Consider the following 19,603-nt stretch of genomic DNA (forward strand, 5'->3'; position numbering starts at 1 on the left):
AGAGTGCCAAGGTGTGTGATTGTATTTTAGTGGTAGAGTGCTGAGGTGTGTGATTATATCTTAGTGGTAGAGTGCCGAGGTGTGTGATTATATCTTAGTGGTAGAGTGCCGAGGTGTGTGATTATATCTTATATCTTAGTGATTATATCTTAGTGGTAGAGTGCCGAGGTGTGTGATTATATCTTAGTGGTAGAGTGCCGAGGTGTGTGATTATATCTTAGTGGTAGAGTGCCGAGGAGTGTGATTATATCTTAGTGGTAGAGTGCTCAGGTGTGTGATGGGTTTCAGGATTGATCACCATCCATGTTCCAAGTTTTTGCCCCATTTCATCTAGTGCCCCATGACTGGTACATCAAAAATCATGGCATGCACTGTCTTGCCTTTGAGCATATAAAAGAGCCCTTGTTGCTTTATCAGTGACAATAGCCTATGTGGCAATAGCAGGACACTTATTCTCATGACTAGGTGTTGAAGTAATTGTATGTTGGACACCAAATAATTGTTTACCATAGTTTGACACCCAATAGCCGATGTATTTTTCATGCTGGGGTGTCGTTAAACATTCATTCATTCATTCCAAATAGTTGTAGTTACCGGTCTCGGTGGCGTTGTGGTTAAGCTGGTAGGTACAGGGTTCGCAGCTCGGTACCGGCTCCCACCCAGAGCGGGTTTTAACGACTCAGTAGGTAGGCGTAAGACCACGACACCCTCTTCTCTCTCACTAACCACTAACCAACTAACAACTAACCCACTGTCCTGGACAGGCAGCCCAGATAGCTGAGGTGTGTGTGCCCAGGACAGCATGTTTGAACCTTAATTGGATCTAAGCACGAAAATAAGGTGAAATGAAATGAAAGTTGTAGGTTAAAATGTGCTGAGGTGTTGATAAACAAATATTCCTTTCCTTTCCTTCCCGCTCTAGAATTGAAGCCGGTATTGGTACACGAACCCAACACCTACGAGCTTTTAACTTTGCACTATTGACACTGGTTGAAACCAAGGTCAGAAACAATAATAGCTAGCACTGACAGACTTTCTCATATTGAGGATAATGTGTTAGTTGTGTTTCCACTAGATGCAGATAAGCCACATGCATACACATACATGTATTTGATCTCTTGATACTGGGAGGTCAGGCAGATTTGATGTCCAAGCTGGCAAAATAGTTCAAAGTATGCATCGGTGTAGTTGATAAGTCGGTAAACAACATTCCTTTTCTCTTCGTTTTTTACATACATGTATGTACATACTGAAATAGTAAAAGCTAGTTAGCATATAAAGATATTCTGTTCATGATGTCAAATGTATTAGGTTGGTTATGCGCGTGCCATTGCATTGGTGAGAGAAGAAAAAAACAAACACCATCGCTTTCTTTACATTTAGTGATGTCATAATTCGTGCCTTTATTAGACATGCTTAAACCTTCAGTGGATGTAAACACATGATTGTTTTTGTCTCACTTTAAAATGAAGTCAAAAGGCAAGATACAGGTGGGGGTTTTCCCAAAGGTAATGGTGTAAAAAAAAAAGAAGGTTTTATTTGCAATGCTAAGTTTTCCTGAGTTTGCTCCATTGTAAGATGTTTCTGACTAATAAAATATTTCTGTGATTAAACTTGCATATTAAATATATTTTCTTATTGAATATCAGTGTCTGTATATTCAATGTGTTTCTGGTTGTCTTAATATTTCTAAGAAGCCCAAACTGGATTTTGTCTTCAAATAAGTTCGTACGTACGAAAAAAAACCCATTGGAAGTAAAATTAAATTTAACCTAGTACAAATATGTTTAATATACAGTCACTAATATTTTATGCAGAAAAATATATTTGATATGTAATTACAATCGTTAAAAAGGCTCTGTTAGCCGATAACATCATAAAAATTGCAGCATACTCAGGAATGTCCCTTTAAGACTATTGTAATTTAAATGCAGATGAGTAACCACTTGGTTATCTTCATTACCTAGTGATGAGTATTTGGCTATTGTGATCATACAGTAATTTGTCTGGAAATATAAAGAAGAAACCCACTTCTACTATATTTCCTAGAGACAGGATAGCACATACCATGACATTAGTACAACAAACATACAGCTCTAGCTGACAGAACAAACTCCTCTACTCACCAAAGTTGCTAGTTGCTAATTTTAAAAACAATTGGCTAATTTTGTTTTAATTCATAATTCATATTAAAAATTCATGAAATAATTTCAATTTTGTTGGAAAATAACTGTGGGTTCATTCAATTTTTGAAGTTGGATAGATAATTGGCAAAATGTTTTGTTCATCCAAAGCTTGGCCTCGGTTGAAATGGGAAATACCCAGTCATGAGCAGGCCCACTAAAGGGGTTGTTCACATTGATATACACTTGGTTCAGTAGCGTCCTTGCCTGATGCTTGTCAAACTTCAAAGTGTAGACTAAACTAAAGGCTTGAATAAAGTGTGGCTTACACAAAAAGCATGTACTGGTAGTTAAAATTGGGACACTTGAATAAAGTCCTGAATCTTGACTTTAATGGGGTTTTTTTTTTTATAAGAATGTGTTAGATTCGTAACAATGATGACATACAATCTGTCAGAACCTGTGAAAGAAAACACATACTATGCTTCCTTGCCTATACTTTTTTCAGTTGACCTTTTTGAGTTTTTATCTGAACTTTCCCACTGATTATAATATAACTTGTATTACAGCCTTTGGTTTACCAGTCAAGGAACATGTTTTGGAATGGATTTTTTTTTTTTTCTTTCACTTCTGGTGTAATATAATTTAGTGAGAGATTGCTCACTGGCATTGTTATACGTTTTGTATCGAGTCATTTGAAGTTTTAAGTAAATATAATGCTCCAGTTCCCATGGTTAGCTAGTTTTGTTATTGAATTGTATAAACTGTTCAGTACATTTGATGTCATGATTTGCAGGTTTCATGTATCTGTTAAAGTGTTTTCTTCTCTAGCCAGAAGGCTTTGGCTTTAATTGGGTTACTCTTTCATCATTCCCTTTTGGGAATGATATCTCTTTCTAAAAAAATCAGAATTTATTTCAGTGGTGAACGGAGTGCTTTGATAAATGCACAACACCATGGATTCACTTTTGACTAATATAGGCTGGGTGAAAAAACAGTTCCTTCATTTGGTTGATATGGCAAGAATGCAGTATATAGTATATACCCAAAGTTATTATAATTTTCTTTAACAACACCACTAGAGCACACTGATTTATACAACACCACAAGAGCACACTGATTTATTAATCATCAGCTATTGGATATAAACCATTTGTTAGTCTTATGAGTGTAAGGAATAAAAACAGACAGACCATAAGTGATTAAGTGATTATGGGTACGAACTGTTTTGAAAGTGGACACTGCATCTATTGTCTCTGAATATATATATATATATTGCTTCATTTAAATAGAGGTTTTAGTATTCAATGCAATGATTATACTCAGAATATAATATTAATTTGTAACTATTAAATGTTAGCTAGCACAAGCAAGTTCTTATGGTCTTGGGGTTTGTAGCAATTGTACAGTACAGACTGAGTCCATAAATAATTTACAAAAAACACAAAAAAACAACAGCAACACAGATTGATGTTGAATCATTGTTGATGATTGTGTAAATAACATAAATCAGTCTTTAGTTTAATTTGGTATTCAAATCAAATTTGTACATTTGTGCACCAATTCCTTGAAATGTAAGCAACAGAATATCACTTAATTTGATCTGTTTTGGTGGAAATTACATTTATTTTTAAAGAACTGGGTTTTCACTAAGTACTAAAGCTAATATCCATTTCAGTTTATTTTTGTGTACGCCTCAGCTGATTGGCTGTCTATTCAGAACAGGGGTTAATGGTTAGATGTTAGAGAGGAGAAATCATTGTGGTGGTGTTATACTTCCCTAATGAGCCATTAAAATGTACTCTGGCTTAACCCTAGATATCCAATGTTGGAGAAGCTGGAGGGCACTGGCCAACTCCCAGCTCTGAGGCTGCTGTGGCCAGAATATGTTTTAATCCCACTTCCCTCAGTGGACAAAGTAATAATTGCCTCTAATTCCAATCACAAATCATTGATGATGTCCTTCCAATGCCGATATTAACTATGTCACCAGGGTTGGGTAGTTAATATTGTAGTCGCTGTTGTATAGTCATTAGGAAAATAAACGCATCTAGCTCCATTAGGAACAAAGTGAATGTAAGTGTCTTGTAATGACCACAAAATCAATATCTCTTACCATTTTCTCTGGAAAAATAACCTGTCTGTATTGAGTAAATTATAGACTACAGACGACCCACTGAGAAAACTATTTATGTAGAGTAAATTGAAGATGGCACACAACCTATTGATGGTCTCACCCTTTGAAACATATGGTACAAAATTGTCGGGGAAAAAGAGGCAGACGCCATTCTAAATACACACTATGCTGTCTGATAAGCAGTTTCATGAGCAACTTTTACTAGATATTTTAAAACATTGTACAGTAGAACCTACAGTCTAAGCTGGATCACACCAGGGACCTAATATTTATTCAATTTAGACAGGATCCGGTGTTTAGAGGATCATGTTTGAGAATTTAGTAAATTCGGGACCATGAAATTTGGCCCGTTTTGACAAGATTCCGCTTTATTCAGGGTCCGGTTTAGACAGGTTTCACTGTACAACTATTTACATTTAGAAATTGGTGTCAACAAATCTGACATTAGAAGGGACAATATTAAATGAGATATTGTAGTAAAAAGAGAATGAGAGTAAAGTTTATAAAAGTCCAAGTATTCTGTATATAGAACTGCTTCTTAGTTTTTGCTTCCAGATTAAAATAGTGGAGATTGCTTTCCATTCCACAAAATGACTCTTGAGCCTCTGTTTCTCTTACTTTCATATCATATGGTTCCACATATAGTTTTTTTAATGTTTTTCCCACAATCCCTTGAAATATTGAGCTAAACTTTTGTGCATAGCTTTATCATACACTGTTAGCCATGCATGTCAAAAGTTGCATGGCTATTTACCCATTTTTGACAGAGTTATGGCTCTTGAATTCAGGAGTTACAAAAAATGTGTTGGGGCCTAGTAGAGGATGTGTATTACTTTAGAAGTGCTCTTAGAATGCTTGTTATTGTTGTTTATCAAAGTAAAGATGGATAGTTGTTTTGTTTTCTAGATTGCAGAGCAAGAGATACACTAGATGTAGTGAGACGCCGTTGCCATGGCCGCAAGCAGTGTGTCCTTGAAGCCGAAGAGTACGTGTTTGGAAATCCTTGTCCCAGTGAAGTCAATAAATACCTCAACGTTACCTACACATGTGGTAAGTCAAAGTTTATGGGGTTTTTTGTTAATTACGCCACTAGAGCACATTGATTTATTAATCATCACAGGGCTCGAACTTAACGACGGCACTGACGGCAATTGCCATCATTGAGATATACATTGCCATAGGTAGAGAGCATCACCGACAGCACTTTTGTGCCATTGGTAAAACTCCCCAACAATGGCAAAATGTTTACACCTGGTGTACATTAACTGCCAATATTTAACACTTACTTGTCTGAATGTCTATATACAACAAAATAACTTTTCAATCATCTTTATTTGCTGCAAAAAAATAAAAAATATATTGCCAAAGGCAGACTCAAAATTGCCATCGGGTGGTCGTTTCAGCCATGGCAGTTATTTAAAAAATTGCTGTGGGAGACAAATTCTTAAGTTCAAGCCCTGCATCATCTATTGGATGTCCAACCGTTGGTAATTCTGACATATAGTCTTAGAGAGGAAACCAGCCACATTTTACCATTATGTCATGTCATGTCATAGGGTTTTACGTGCACATTCAGAACAAGCTGTTGTAGCGGACGCCTGTCATGGGGGGAGGGGAGAGGAGTTTTTACCATTAGTTGCTAGGGATCTTTTATATGCACCATCCCACAGAGAGGACAGCACATGCCATGGTACACATATGGCATCTGGATGAAGAGGCAAGATAAGTTCGCTTGATACTTCCTCTCTTACCAATTCTGGGGCTGAATCTACCTCAGTCAGTAGAGTGTTTGTCTTAGGTGCCTTGGTCATAGGATTGAACCCTTTCAATGGACAGTGGCGCCGTGGTTAGGCCATCGGTCTACAGGCTGGTAGGTACTGGGTTCGGATTCCAGTCGAGGCATGGGATTTTTAATCCAGATACCGACTCCAAACCCTGAGTGAGTGCTCCGTAAGGCTCATTGGGTAGGTGTAAACCACTTGCACTGACCAGTGATCCATAACTGGTTCAACAAAGGCCATTGTTTGTGTTATCTTGCCTGTGGGAAGCACAAATAAAAGATCCCTTGCTGTTAATCAGAAAGAGTAGCCCATGAAGTGGTGACAGCGTGTTTCCTCTCAAAATCTGTGTGGTCCTTAACCATATGTCTGATGCCATATAACCGTAAATAAAATGTATTGAGTGTGTCGTTAAATAAAATACTTCTTTCTTTCTTTCAATGGACATATTTTTTAATTAGCTTTTCCCCAATCATATTCATGTAATTACCTCTGTTTGATACCCAATAGCCGATGTCATTTGATTTGTCCTGGGGTGTCGTTAAACATTCATTCATTCATTCATTCATTCAAACTAGTGCCCCATGATTGGCAGATCAAAAACCATGGTGAGTGTTGTCCTGTTTGTGGGAATGTGCATACCGTATAAAAGATCCCTTGCTACTAATGGATGAATGTAGGGAGTTTTCTCCAAAGACTGCCTGTCAGAATTACAAAATGTTTGACATCCAATAACCGATGATTAATAAATCAATGTACTTTCACCCATGCTGGGAGCAGAATATAGCTTTAGCGCTCATTGGATTTTAAACACTTTCCCATCTCAAGTCTACTACATTAGCAAGGCAGTCTTTTTATATACACTTCCCACAGACAGACCAACACATACAAGTGCCTATAATATGGGCTCAGTTTTCCACTCATGTTCATCAGTGTCTTTTATATTTTTATATACAGTTTCCCATAGACGGAACAACACATTCCATTGCCTTTGATTTATCAGTTATAACCACTAGTTGCAAATGAATAATACATCAGTTTTAAAATACTACCTTGATGGCTGCAGGTATCTTATTAATCTACAACATGTGATATTAAATGGAACAATATCTCCTCTCCCTCCCCCCCCCCCCCCCCCCCCAAGTAAACAGTTAGTGTTTATCTAGACTCCGGGAATCCAGCAGAGCTGTTGAAAGCAATGAGAAGATACAAGAGTTTTAATCATGTTTTTATCATGTTTTTATCCAACAAGTGAAACCCATGACACTGGTAAATTATACTGTAGAGGTGGACAGGTGTTTTGATAAGAAACGTCTTGAATTTAGAGCTGAAAACCTGCTACTAAATGCAGAAGGATGTTGATGGTTTCACTTTCCATCTTTATTGTTGTACATTTGTAATAAGAGTCCACACATCTGGCCACAACAGATGTATAAGCTGACCAAAATGGAACATGCATCATATAAGTAACATAAGTAGTACAGAAATTCCTAACCAAAACAAGGGGTTTATTTCTAAAATTTGACTTGATGCCTGTAGCTTTGACTTTGGGAATTTTAGCGTTGTTTTTTTCCAGAATAATGGGAATGTTCAGTTTTATTTTAAATGTTTTTTTAATTAAGCTAAGTTGGATTTTAAAAGAGTAATACCATACATTAGGGCTTCCACGAGTCCAAAATATTGGTCTTGAGTATTCGAGGGTCAAACTTGACCCAGACCCGAGTACCCGACACTTACACTAGATGATAATAAGACTAAAGAATAAAGTAAACTAGCATTATGCATCTTAATTCCAGCGCTGAACATGGATGCCAAATCATGCCATTGTATTGCATTTAGAAACCGGTCGATACGTTCAGTATTGTGATGGACAGACAGCCAGATTGAAAAGAGAAACTAGCGCATGATCATATAATTATTGTGTAAATTGTATTACTGATTAGTTACTGCTGAAGTTAATGCCCTACACTGTCTCACTTGCTAGACTCTACCCAAGTACTCGAGTAGTCATGGAGACCCTGCTATACATGTACAGTGTATTTGTATTTATTCAAATTAATATATCTATTTTGCATTATGAAATGTTATGGGTGAGCAAAGATGTGTTTGTCAAGTGTCAAAATATATCTGTATATAATATTAAACAAACAGAATATTTACTTTCTAATAGGGAATTTTTTAGGCCAAAATTGAAAATAAAAATTGACACAGGCTTTGGAGAATGGTGTGGAATGATGCTGATAATTATCCGAGTCAAAAAACATAGGCGATAAAACTCTGCAAAAGTACAGAAAGCCATACCAAAAATTCTGAAAGCCTTACCATATATACTGAAATTATTGTCTGAAAAGTAATGTTATTTATTACATAGTGGTGGCAGAGATGCCATGCGATTTTCCTTCTCCCACAATGTGAGATATGTCTTTTGAGAAGTCATACCATAGTTTGACACCCAGTAGCCAATGTATTTTTCGTGCTGGGTGTCGTTAAACATTCATTCATTCATTCATTCATTTGAGAAGTCATGACCTCCGACCATTTTTGAAACGGGGATAGAAATCGCTTCAAGAGACTAAAATACACATTCGATACCAATATTTAAATCTAGGCAGTAGGCACAGCAGGTGGTCCTAAGTGGAGAAATTACAGGGAGACCAGTGTTTTGATACTTCGAGCAATCATTCTGCTATCTTCTTTTTCATTTCTCTCTGCTTGGAGATACTTTTTCTGTCCAATTAAATGAGTGGATTCTCTCCAGGGCTCTTTAAGTCGGAGGATGTGGCAATATCCTGGTGGCAAGTGAAGCCCACGTTTAGGATGATTTATGTGTCTGGTCCACCGTATAGTTTCAATTGTGTTGCTGTGCTTGTCAGCAAGATGGAGTCCATCAAAGGAGTCCCATTTGTTTTTTCTTTGCTTTCTTTTGTATCAAGGACCCCTTTAAGCTGCTGTTCACCGAGTATGTAGTGAAGTGAAGTGAAGTGTTTTTGTTAAAGAGACAGACCCTAGGTTTTAACCACTAAGGCATATTTTTTACTATTAGAGCCGAAATCAGACATTATTTAGATTTTATTGTTTAGATTATCCATTTCCATATATTAGAAGTGTTTTTGGTCATCCTGGTATTTTTAATATCACAAAATGCATTTCTCATATTTTTAAAAACGCACACGCGTCTCAGAACTAACAGTTATGGAGTCTAGTTGTAGTCTATTTTTAGAGGTTATTTCACCATTTCAAAGTCACAGACTAATGTTTCACTCAGTTGTAACTTTATCCAAATGTATTACAGGTTTGTAGATTAACTTAACTTAGTGTTAATTTTCACGGGTTGAAACTAGGGTCTGTCTCTTTAATATATCAACTAAATATTTTCACTTCTCGTGTCACGGTTGACATGATCTCACACCTGCGTAATGCAGTAATGTCACTTTTTAAACATTTCTGCGCATTCAGATATTCATTTCAGGATGTTGATAGCTATTTAATCTAGAGATATTATGAATTATCAGCTATGATAGTGTTTTGGTGAAAAGATATTCGGTTGCTTTCTATACTTCTGACATAAAAATGCAAGAAACAATGAGAAATGGCATTGATTAAAAAAACCCACCCCAGACATTCTCCATATATTTCAAGGGAAGATCTAGGATTTCTGACGAGGGAGAATTCTGAAAAGGAATCTACTGAACCTTTGAGATTTCCCCCTGGGTCAAAGAAAAGCTATTTTATTCTGGTAATCTAAAGTAAAGCATTGTGTTTTTATGTAAGATATATGAAATGTTTAATTACAAAGTAAAAAATGTTAGTGCATTAATAAAAATTAGCTTTGAAAAAAAAGAAGATTTATCATCTCGAGGATGGTAGGACTATATCCACCATGTCAGTGACATCCCCCTAAGATCCAGGTCAGGTCAGGTAAAAAATTTAACGTGGGTATATACCACGAAGGTTTCACACACGCCTGTCCTGGGCTTAATCTCTGGCCTTTGCCAGTGACTAAGTCCAGGACAAGGGGGGGGGATTGAGTTTGAGGTGGGCAGAATTTTGAATAAGTATTTAGTTGTGTCCAGCGACTGCGCGGACCGACTAGTAGACACCGAAAATGGGCTGTGTTCTGACTGGCTGAATTTCGATTCCTTCGGGTCTAACTAGAAAAACCTATGTCTACGGAGAATAACTGCACCTATCATCATGTCCGGACTAAGAATTTAAATCCAAAAATAAGTTTGACTGCTCGGCCGAAAAGGTTTTAAGGTGATTTGAGCAATTGAACGGGCGCCAAAGTAAATTGCGTTGGACTATTTATAAAAAAATAAACATAAGAATTTTGAAGCTCGATCGAAAACGTTTAAAGTCCAACTAAGCCCAAAAAGGAGGATACCTGTCCTAGGTAAGGTTGTTCTACTTCGGGGAGCTTGGAGTGTCTCGGAGTGACGGCAGCTGTTCCTTGATTTGCTGGAGATGTTTGACCACCAGGGAATAGTCGCTTTGAGCATCCTGTGGATCGATCTGTTGTCGAGTTTCCAAAACAGGATGCACTGCCTGTAGGTCTGGTCCCTTCGGTGCGTGACGACTATTCCCTTGGTTCCACCGAAGATCTTAGAGTGGAGCTCATAACTGCTGCCGTCATCCAATGGTTTCCAGTTGGCGTTAAGAAATCCTCCCCGAAGTAGATGTGGTTCGAGCGTGTCCCCCTGCATGTACTGATGGAGGTGACGGCGAAGTCCACTGATGGCAATGGTCCATTCGTCATCAGCAGGGGGAGCGGATTCCGGCGGCGGCTTTGTCTTGGCTGGCTGGGTGGTCGGTGATGTCGCCTTCCTTTTCGTCGCCGGAACAACAAGTCCATGTGGCGACTCGACGGGAGCGGTCGTAATTGACCGCTGCACCGGAGTCGTCGTCTTTGGGGTGGAGGTGGAAGTCGGTGGTGGCACACTCGTCCGTTTGAACATCTGGATGTCCTGGGTGGTGTACGGCCGTTCCGGGGGTGCAGGGTCCGCAAGCGGTTGCTTCCTCTCCGGAGGACTCGGTGGGGGCGGTGTCACAGAAGGGAGCGCCACTGGCGGTTGAGCCGCCAGCTTTGTCCCCCCCTAGGTCATCCCTAGCACTGGTTTCTTCCTTCTTCTTCCTCTTCCAGTCCCCCCTTTCCTCTTCTGTGGAGGCGGGTCACCGTACACCAAAGTCACGGTCGCCCGTGACCCGGTATACGTGACCCGAATCAGTCCCCCCAGGTGGGGGGGGGGCAGCTCGAGAGCACAGGTAGACACGTCCACCTTCATTGAAAGACAGCTGGAGAAAAAGCCTAAGATCCATCTTTGTATTTGAAAGACTTAACTGTATTTTCACATAAGTAGGCATTCAGTACAGACTAAGATATGAGCAATTATATCGATAGTTAAAGCGACAGACCCTAGTTTTTAAACACTACAGCATATTTTTCAATATTAAAGCCATTTATTATCACTGAAATGAAACATTACTTATATTTTATTCTTTAGATTATCCATTTCCGTAAAACTGAAGTTTTTTTGGTCATCCTGGTGTTTGTAGTACCAAAAATAGCATTTTTTATATTTTCAAAAATGCACGTGCGTTTGAAAAGTAGTGGTTTATTGATTCGAGTTCTAGTCTATTTTCAAGAATATTTCCTGTTTTAACGTCATAAACTCTTATTTCACTCTATTATAACTTTATCCGAGTGAATGTTACAGGTTTGTAAATTAATTAACTAAACTTAGTGTCTGTTTTTAACGGGTTAAAACTAGGTCTGCTCCTTTAATGTTCATGATAATACCCGTTACAATGATTGTCCTTGAAGATAAATAAATATCGTATGTGCATATAAAACAACACATGACATAAATATCATATGTACATGTAAAACAAAACATGACATAAATATCATATGTACATGTAAAACAAAACAAGACATAAATATCATATGTACATACAATGCACAAATGAATGACTGACTGTTAGCTGTGAAACAAAAGTTAGTAGATATGAGTAGATATGAGATAGTGATATGAAAATGTTTAAAAGGATTCTTTGTTACTGTTTGGTATGAATAGCCTGTGTGACAGCAGCATATTTCATTTTAAAATCTAGACCAAGTGTTGCAGTAACCTGTTTACGGTCTACCATTCAAGCTCTTTTATTTTCATCAAACGTTAGTACATGCAGGGCTTCTATAATTTTATACAAATCCACTAGCCATGGGATCAGTGATTTACAAAATTTACTATCCACGATTATAAATTCACTAGCCCTACTTTAATAAATATAATCAAATACAGGTATGTCACCCAAAGAGGAAGACTCAACACATTTTATTTACGCTTATATGGCATCAAACAAATCGGAACATTAGTCTTATACGATCCGATTTCTGCAATGCCGACAAATCGCATGCGACAAGTCGGTGCTACTAATCGCATAATGAGAAAGAAAAAAGAAAGAAATGTTTTATTTAACGACGCACTCAACACATTTAATTTACGGTTATATGACGTCGGACATACGGCTAAGGACCATACAGATATTGAGAGAGGAAACCCGCTGTCGCCACATCATGGGCTACTCTTTGCTATTAGCAGCAAGGGTTCTTTTATGTGCACTATCCCACAGACAGGGTAGTACATACCACGACCTTTGATTTACCAGTGGTGCACTGGCTAGAACAAGAAATAGCCCAATGGGCCCACTGGCGGGGATCGATCCCTGACCGATCGCGCATCGAGCGAGTGCTTTACTACGGGGTTACATCCCACCCCCGTCATGGACACAGGCACCTCAGCTAATGGTTAATGGTTAGATGTTGGTGGTTAAAAAGGTAATCGACTGGCACCTCCACTTTGAGCCATTAAAGGTCACTCTGAATAAGACCCAGTACCAAAATGTGAACTCAGTCTATACGCTGTCCTGGCACACACCTCAGCTATCTGGACTGTCTGTCCAGGACAGTGGGTTAGTTGTTAGTTGGTTAGTGGTTAGTAGTTGTTGAGAGAGAAGAGGGTGTAGTGGCCTTACACCTACCCATTGAGCCCGTAAAAGAATGCTAAAGCAAGGCATTTGGCCTGGTTTGCGTATTCAACGATACATAATGCACACTATTGCTTAATATCAACAAGTATAATCGTATAGTTAATTAATAAAACGGTTAAATGTGACGGCTATTATATATAACTGGCGCAGCCATTTTGTACCATCCCAGTGAATACGCCCTCTGGCGAGCTGGTGGTTACATATTACTTAACTGTCACGTCAGGAATTAGTCTTCGAACTGAAGAAAAAAACATACCTTATGTTTGCTGATGCATTGCAATGTTCTGTAATAATATCTATCCCAGTAACACAGCAACGTGTATATCTGGTTTATTTTTCAATACAAAATAAACCACCATTGCTGAAATAACTATTATATTTTGTATATAAATTAACCCATGTACTAAAATAATAGTCGGAGTGTTTTCTTGCTTAATTGGTCTTTTCTTTCCATGGCCTGTACCTGTGGTTCTTGATTGGCAGGTGTATATTTAGACGGTTCCAAGACACTGTGTCTAGACACACTAAACAGAAGTGCCTCTTTTATTAAGATCACAGAGTATTGTGTGATAACCTCAAATCATAATGGACTTTACCAGCTTTATTACTGTAAGTAATTTTGTAAAACCCTTCATTAAGTAGACTTTCCAATCTAAAATCACAAAACTGACCAATTATGTAGTCCCAGAGAAAAGAAAATTATCACTTGGGTATCATGAGTGGTAATTTTTGCTCAAACGTATCCTACCAATAGGCCTAATAATATGCATTTTATCTTTGGATTTTTTTAAAGAAAAAAATACTATAACTCCATTTCGTTATATTGATGCAAATTGAAATATATTTAGTTAAATAGTTTATTATATTATCAAGTCATTTATGTTGTTTTACAAGTCAGGTTGATGAAAGCGAAGCACCTTGTCGTAAATTAGAGCATTTGTTTACACTGTGCATAATAGAGAAGTTGGACCTGAGCTGACATCACTTTGCCCCAAGCTATATCACCGGAGGTCACAAAAACTAAACAAAATGGCTGCCCCCAGTTAGCAGGAATAATCGCGTTTTTTTATTAATTCTAAAATTACGCATTTTTCATTTGTTAAAGTGTCAGTATGTGTTGGTGGTCCGGGTATGCATCTTTCCAACACATAAGGCTCTTGTTGGAGTTTAGTCTACCTTTAAGAACACGCTCTGGGTTGGAGCCGGTACCGGACTGCGAACCCTGTACCTACCAGCCTTTAGTCCGATGGCTTAACCACTGCGCCGCCGAGTCCGGTGGATTCACTACTGGCATAAGAACCAGAAGTTCATCCTTAAACCAAATGATGTAACCACTGCACTTGGTTACTCTGGGTTGGATTCACTACTGGCATAAGTCCACTACCCATCATCATCCTTAAACCAAATGACATAACCACGGGAGTCAGTTACTCTGGGTTGGATTCACTAAATGACACCCACCATCTTTAAACGAAATGACTTAACCACCATGGCATCACTGGGTCTGTAAGGAAACTAATCAGAAGCAGATGGTTCCAGCAACCATCCTAATTGATATTGATTGCTGGCAAGAGTGTGAACTTATTAACCCAGTCTTCTTGCAGTTCTCATTGATGATGAGCAGTGCCCAGACCACTTAGTGGTTCACTGTGCAATTGTCTGGCCAAGCTTACAACTGGTTACTTTTGTTCTATTAAAAGAATGTCATTTACTTGGAAAAAATGGTAAAGGATCAGAGCGCCATTTCAGTCAATTGGCGGCTTGTAGTCCACTGACCGGCCTCAGTGGTGCAGTGGTTAAGCCATCACACTACAGGCTGGTAGGTACAGGGTTCGCAGCTTGGTACCGGCTCCAACCCAGAGCAAGTTCTTAAGGCCACTACATCCTCTTCCCTCTCACTAACCACTAACCAACTAAAAACTAACCCACTGTCCTGGACAGACAGCCCAGATAGCTGAACCTTAATTGGATATAAGCATGAAAATAAGTTGAAATGAAATGAAATGTAGTCTAATAATATAGTTCCACTGAAAAGAGTTGGTTTTTTTCTTTATTTTATTTTGTTGGAGTCAGAACTGTTTTAACTGTTAAATTATGCCATGTGGAGGAAGAGGTGGGGGGGGGGGGGGTTGGAGCAACAGACATAATCAAGGTGTAAAAATGGGATTAATTGAACCTTGTTGATGCAGGCATATTAAATCAAGCTTTAATTTTTAAAACAACAATGGGTGTATCAAGACGGATTGATCCTACAGCTAAACACGCCTCAGATGTGCACTCCTACCTCTCAGGTTTAGGGGTTGGAGCTAGTTCTCGTATCGGGACGAGGCATAGCCCAGTGGTACAGCGCTCGCTTGATGCGCGGTCGGTTTGGGATCGATCCCCCGTCAGTGGGCCCATTGTGCTATTACTCACTCCAGCCAGTGCACCATGACAGGTACATCAAAGGCTATGTGCAATCCTGTCTATGGGATGGTGCATATAAAAGATCCCTTGCTGCTAATCGAAAAGAGTAGCCCAATATCTGTGTGGTCCTTAACTATATGTCAGACACCATATAACTGTAAATAAAATGAGTTGAGTGCATTGTTAAATAAAACATTTCCTTCTTCCTTGTTCTCGTATCAGCTAGTGCACCACAACTGGTGTATCAAAGGCCATGGTGTTTGCTATATCCTGTCTATGGGATGGTGCATATCAAAGATCCCTTGCTACTATATGGAAAAATGTTGCAGGTTTCCACTCTTAAGACTATATGTTAAAATTAACAACTGTTTTAAATCCAATTACCGATTATTAATAAAGCAATATGCTCTAGTGGTGTTGTTAAACAAAACAAACTTCTTCTTTTTTTAGGGGTATAAAATGTGCAAAAAAGTTTGTTTTGTTTTAACAACACCACTAGAGCACATTGATTAATTAATCATTGGTTATTGGATGTCAAACATTTGATAATTCTGACTGGTCATCAGAGGAAACCCGCTACATTTTTCCTAATGTAGCAAGGGATCTTTTATATGGACATTCCCACAGACAGGAAAGCACATACCACGGCCTTTGACCAGTTGTGGTGGACTGGTTGGAACGAGAGAAAAAACCTAATCAGTTGAATGGATCTGCTGAGGTGGTTCAATCCTGCAAAGTAAGCACCAAATTTTCAAACTGGATCCATACAAATACATTACATAATAGAGCAAACATATTGCAAGGCACAGGCAAGTCAGTCTACAATGAGTAGACTGAAAACACAGTTTGTAAACACTGTTATAGGTATGTGTGGTTTCCATTACAGATGTATCTGGAGATTACATTGTTAGGTAAATAGATTTGCGAATTCTACATAAGCCTGTTACTGGAGAAGCTTGTCTGTTGTAAACTGATACAGTGCTGGTACATCTTCTCACAGAGCAATGAGATTGAGAAGCAAATAAGATGGCCCACAGGTTAATGCGACTTAAGATTTTTTAAGACTTCACAGGGATATTCCTAACCCATTAATTGTGTAACATTGTTAAAGTCTGTGTTACTTAAATCTTGACAGTTAATTTGTTTTATCCAGATGGACAGGGTCGGTTGGCATTTTGGAGACGATCATAACATGATTCTTGGCCTTTAGATAAAAAATATGGAATTTTATTAATATTTTGGCATTTATTAAATTTAACAATTTACAATATAACATTTAAGTACTTGCCTAACCCAACAGAGTTTAACATTGCAGACCTTGTATTAACCCGTGAAAATGGACAATAAGTTTGGTATAATATTAAATGTTTTGGCATTTATTAAATTTATAAATTTACGGTACTGCTTATTTAAGTACTTACCTAACCCAACAGAGTTTAAAAGTCACAGACCCTGGAATTAACACGTGAAAATGGACAATAGGTTTGGTTGATATACAAACCTGTAACACATCTGTCATGTTGAAATGGAGAAATACTCTTTAAAGGGACATTCCCGAGTTTGCTGTATTGTAAAATGTTTCCGACTAATAAAATATTTCTACGATTAAACTTACATATTAATTATATTTTCTTGTTTAGAATTTCACTGTCTGTATATTCAATGTGTTTCTAGTCGTCTTAATATTTGTAAGAAGCCCAAACTGGATTGTGTCATTCAATAATTTTGTACGTACGAAAACAATATTTTAGAAATAAAATGAAATTTAACCTAATACAAATATTAGAATGATCAGAAACACGTTTAATATATAGTCACTAATATTTTATGCAGAAAAATATATTTGATATGTAATTACAATCGTTAAAAAGTCTCTGTTAGTCAATAACATGTTAAAATTTGCAGCAAACTCAGGAATGTCCCTTTAAAAATAGCCTACAGCTTGTCTCCATAGCAGTTACTGCTCAGAGGTGGATGAATTTTAAAAACAATTTTTAAAATGCATTCCACGATAACCAAAAACACTTTGGATGTATGGAAATGGATAGTCTAAACAATACAAATTTAAGTAATATGTGATTTCAATGATTGAAAACATATGTAATAGTGAAAAATAAGCTGTAGTGTTTAAGAACTAGGGTTCATCACTTTAAAAGCACTGACCTTGGTTATTAGACTGTAAAATATTTTCAGATATGAAATGTTTTTTACTATTTAATTGCACCTTAAAATTTCTTGCTTACATTATCAACTTTGTTAAATCCAGTGTGTTTGGTAAATCTAGGGGAAAAAAAGTCATGAGTAAAAATGTCATAGATAAAAAAACAGGAAAAAAGTCACAGGAAAAACAGTAACAACTTTTAATTAAAAAATATATTAGGCAACGAAAGACAGATTTTGTTCGAGTTTTTTTTTCAATGTTCTTTGTTTCCTATGTTGGTGGTTTAAGCATATGTTCCACCCAATGCCACGGAGAAATTCTGCCAAAGTCTCGCACACAGCTCTTGTAGCACCTAATTGACCCTAATCACTAAGTGTAACAAGTCACCACCCCTACACAATATGAAGCCTTTTTCTTTAATCTAGCCTAATTGACCCAGGTACAAGAAGCAACTCTACAAACCCACCCTTATTAATAAGTTTAACAAGTCCCCCCACCCCTGCATACTATGATTGCACTTTCTTTTAATTTAGCCACATTAAATACTCTGCAAACCCATACATTTTGTTATATAAAAATTGTGACATTTTTCCTGTGATTTTTTTTGCCTATATTAAATTGTGACTTTTTTTCTGTGACTTTTTTTTCCTGTGACTTTTCCCAGTTATCATCTGGTGCTGGTAAAAACTAACTTGCATATTATGCTGAACAAAAAAACCCTACACATTCCTCGGGAATTCAGTTCAGTAACTTAAAAAAGGAAATCTAAAATCAAATAAAGTTTTTGTTAATAATTGATGAGAATCAGTTAATAGCTTGCAGTGCTTTCTTCCTGTTTTGATTTCTAATGAAAGCTAAAAAAAGAAAAAAAAAAGAAAAAAAGTTTATATAGCCACTGTTAGATGTCTGACTTATTGCAAATGATCTACAGAATGAGAGAAGAAACCTGCTGCCATAATATCTGTTACTGATTTAACAGCAAGGTTTGAGTTTTTTCATAGATGTATTTACATGAACTCAGAATGAAAAAGCAACAATGCTAACTGATCTGTATTACAGAAGAGGCATGTTGCTGAGGTGTATGTTTAGTCATGTGTGCTCTAACCTTAATAAGCATACATAAGAGCATGAAAATAAATGAAATGAAAATTGAAAATAAAAGAATATACCCTATATCCTACACATAAGCTCTTTTTTGTTTTTAAATATGTACACAAGACAACTCAGCCAGAGACAATGTGTTTGATTATTAATTGGATATAGGCATAAAAACAAACCCTAGTAATTAACGCACTTACCAACAGGGTGGGGGGGGGGGGGGGGGGGGGGGGGGGGGTGACTGTTTCATTTTCTAACATGTTCTGCTGCAAGAGATGACTGGAGTAAATCACCATGGAGAAACCAGTTATGTTATCCAGAATAAAGTTAAGTTATCCAGAATAGAATTATGTTATCACTGGCAAGTGCCAGATAAGCCGAATTTGCCCGTTCTCATGTGAGCAGCTTGTAGATGTGTATCTCTCATGGACCACAGAGAGGGATGTAGCTCAGTGGTACAGTGTTTGCCTGATGCGCGATCAATCTAGGATCGATCCCCGTTGGTGGGACCATTGGGCAACTTTTTGTTCCAGCAAGTGCTCCACAACTGGTGTAACAAAGGCCGTGGTATGTACTATCCTGTCTGTGGGATGGTGCATATAAAAGATCCCTTGCTGCTAATTGAAAAAGAGTAGCCTATGAAGTGGCGACAGCGGGTTTCCTCTCTCAATATCTTTGTGGTCCTTAACCATGTCTGACGTCATATAACTGTAAATAAAATGTGTTGAGTGCGTCGTTAAATAAAACATTTCCTTTCTTCCTTCTTCCCATGGACCACTTTGAGATCTTGACCACTCCAGTCAGTAAGAAAGTGTTAGGGTATTGAAAAAACTTGAACATTTTTGCTTCTGTT

At 37.7% G+C, this 19,603-nt stretch overlaps 2 protein-coding genes across 2 annotated transcripts in view; both read left to right on the forward strand.

The window, feature by feature from the left end:
* The window catches only part of LOC121369829 (protein eva-1 homolog C-like), a 169,328-nt gene extending 161,709 nt beyond the window's left edge, over nucleotides 1-7,619 (forward strand). The window contains exons 5-6 of the mRNA XM_041494904.1: nucleotides 5,167-5,310; nucleotides 7,615-7,619. Of these exons, the coding sequence (XP_041350838.1) occupies nucleotides 5,167-5,310; nucleotides 7,615-7,619 (149 nt within the window). The remainder of the gene's footprint in view (nucleotides 1-5,166; nucleotides 5,311-7,614) is intronic.
* Nucleotides 7,620-15,309: 7,690 nt separating this feature from the next.
* Nucleotides 15,310-19,603, forward strand: part of LOC121369830 — a 10,912-nt gene continuing 6,618 nt past the window's right edge. Inside the window, exon 1 of the mRNA XM_041494905.1 lies at nucleotides 15,310-15,376. Coding sequence (XP_041350839.1) covers nucleotides 15,310-15,376 — 67 coding nt within the window. The remainder of the gene's footprint in view (nucleotides 15,377-19,603) is intronic.

This window comes from Gigantopelta aegis, chromosome 4, assembly GCF_016097555.1.
Source record: "Gigantopelta aegis isolate Gae_Host chromosome 4, Gae_host_genome, whole genome shotgun sequence".
Classification (NCBI taxonomy): Eukaryota; Metazoa; Mollusca; class Gastropoda; order Neomphalida; family Peltospiridae; genus Gigantopelta; species Gigantopelta aegis.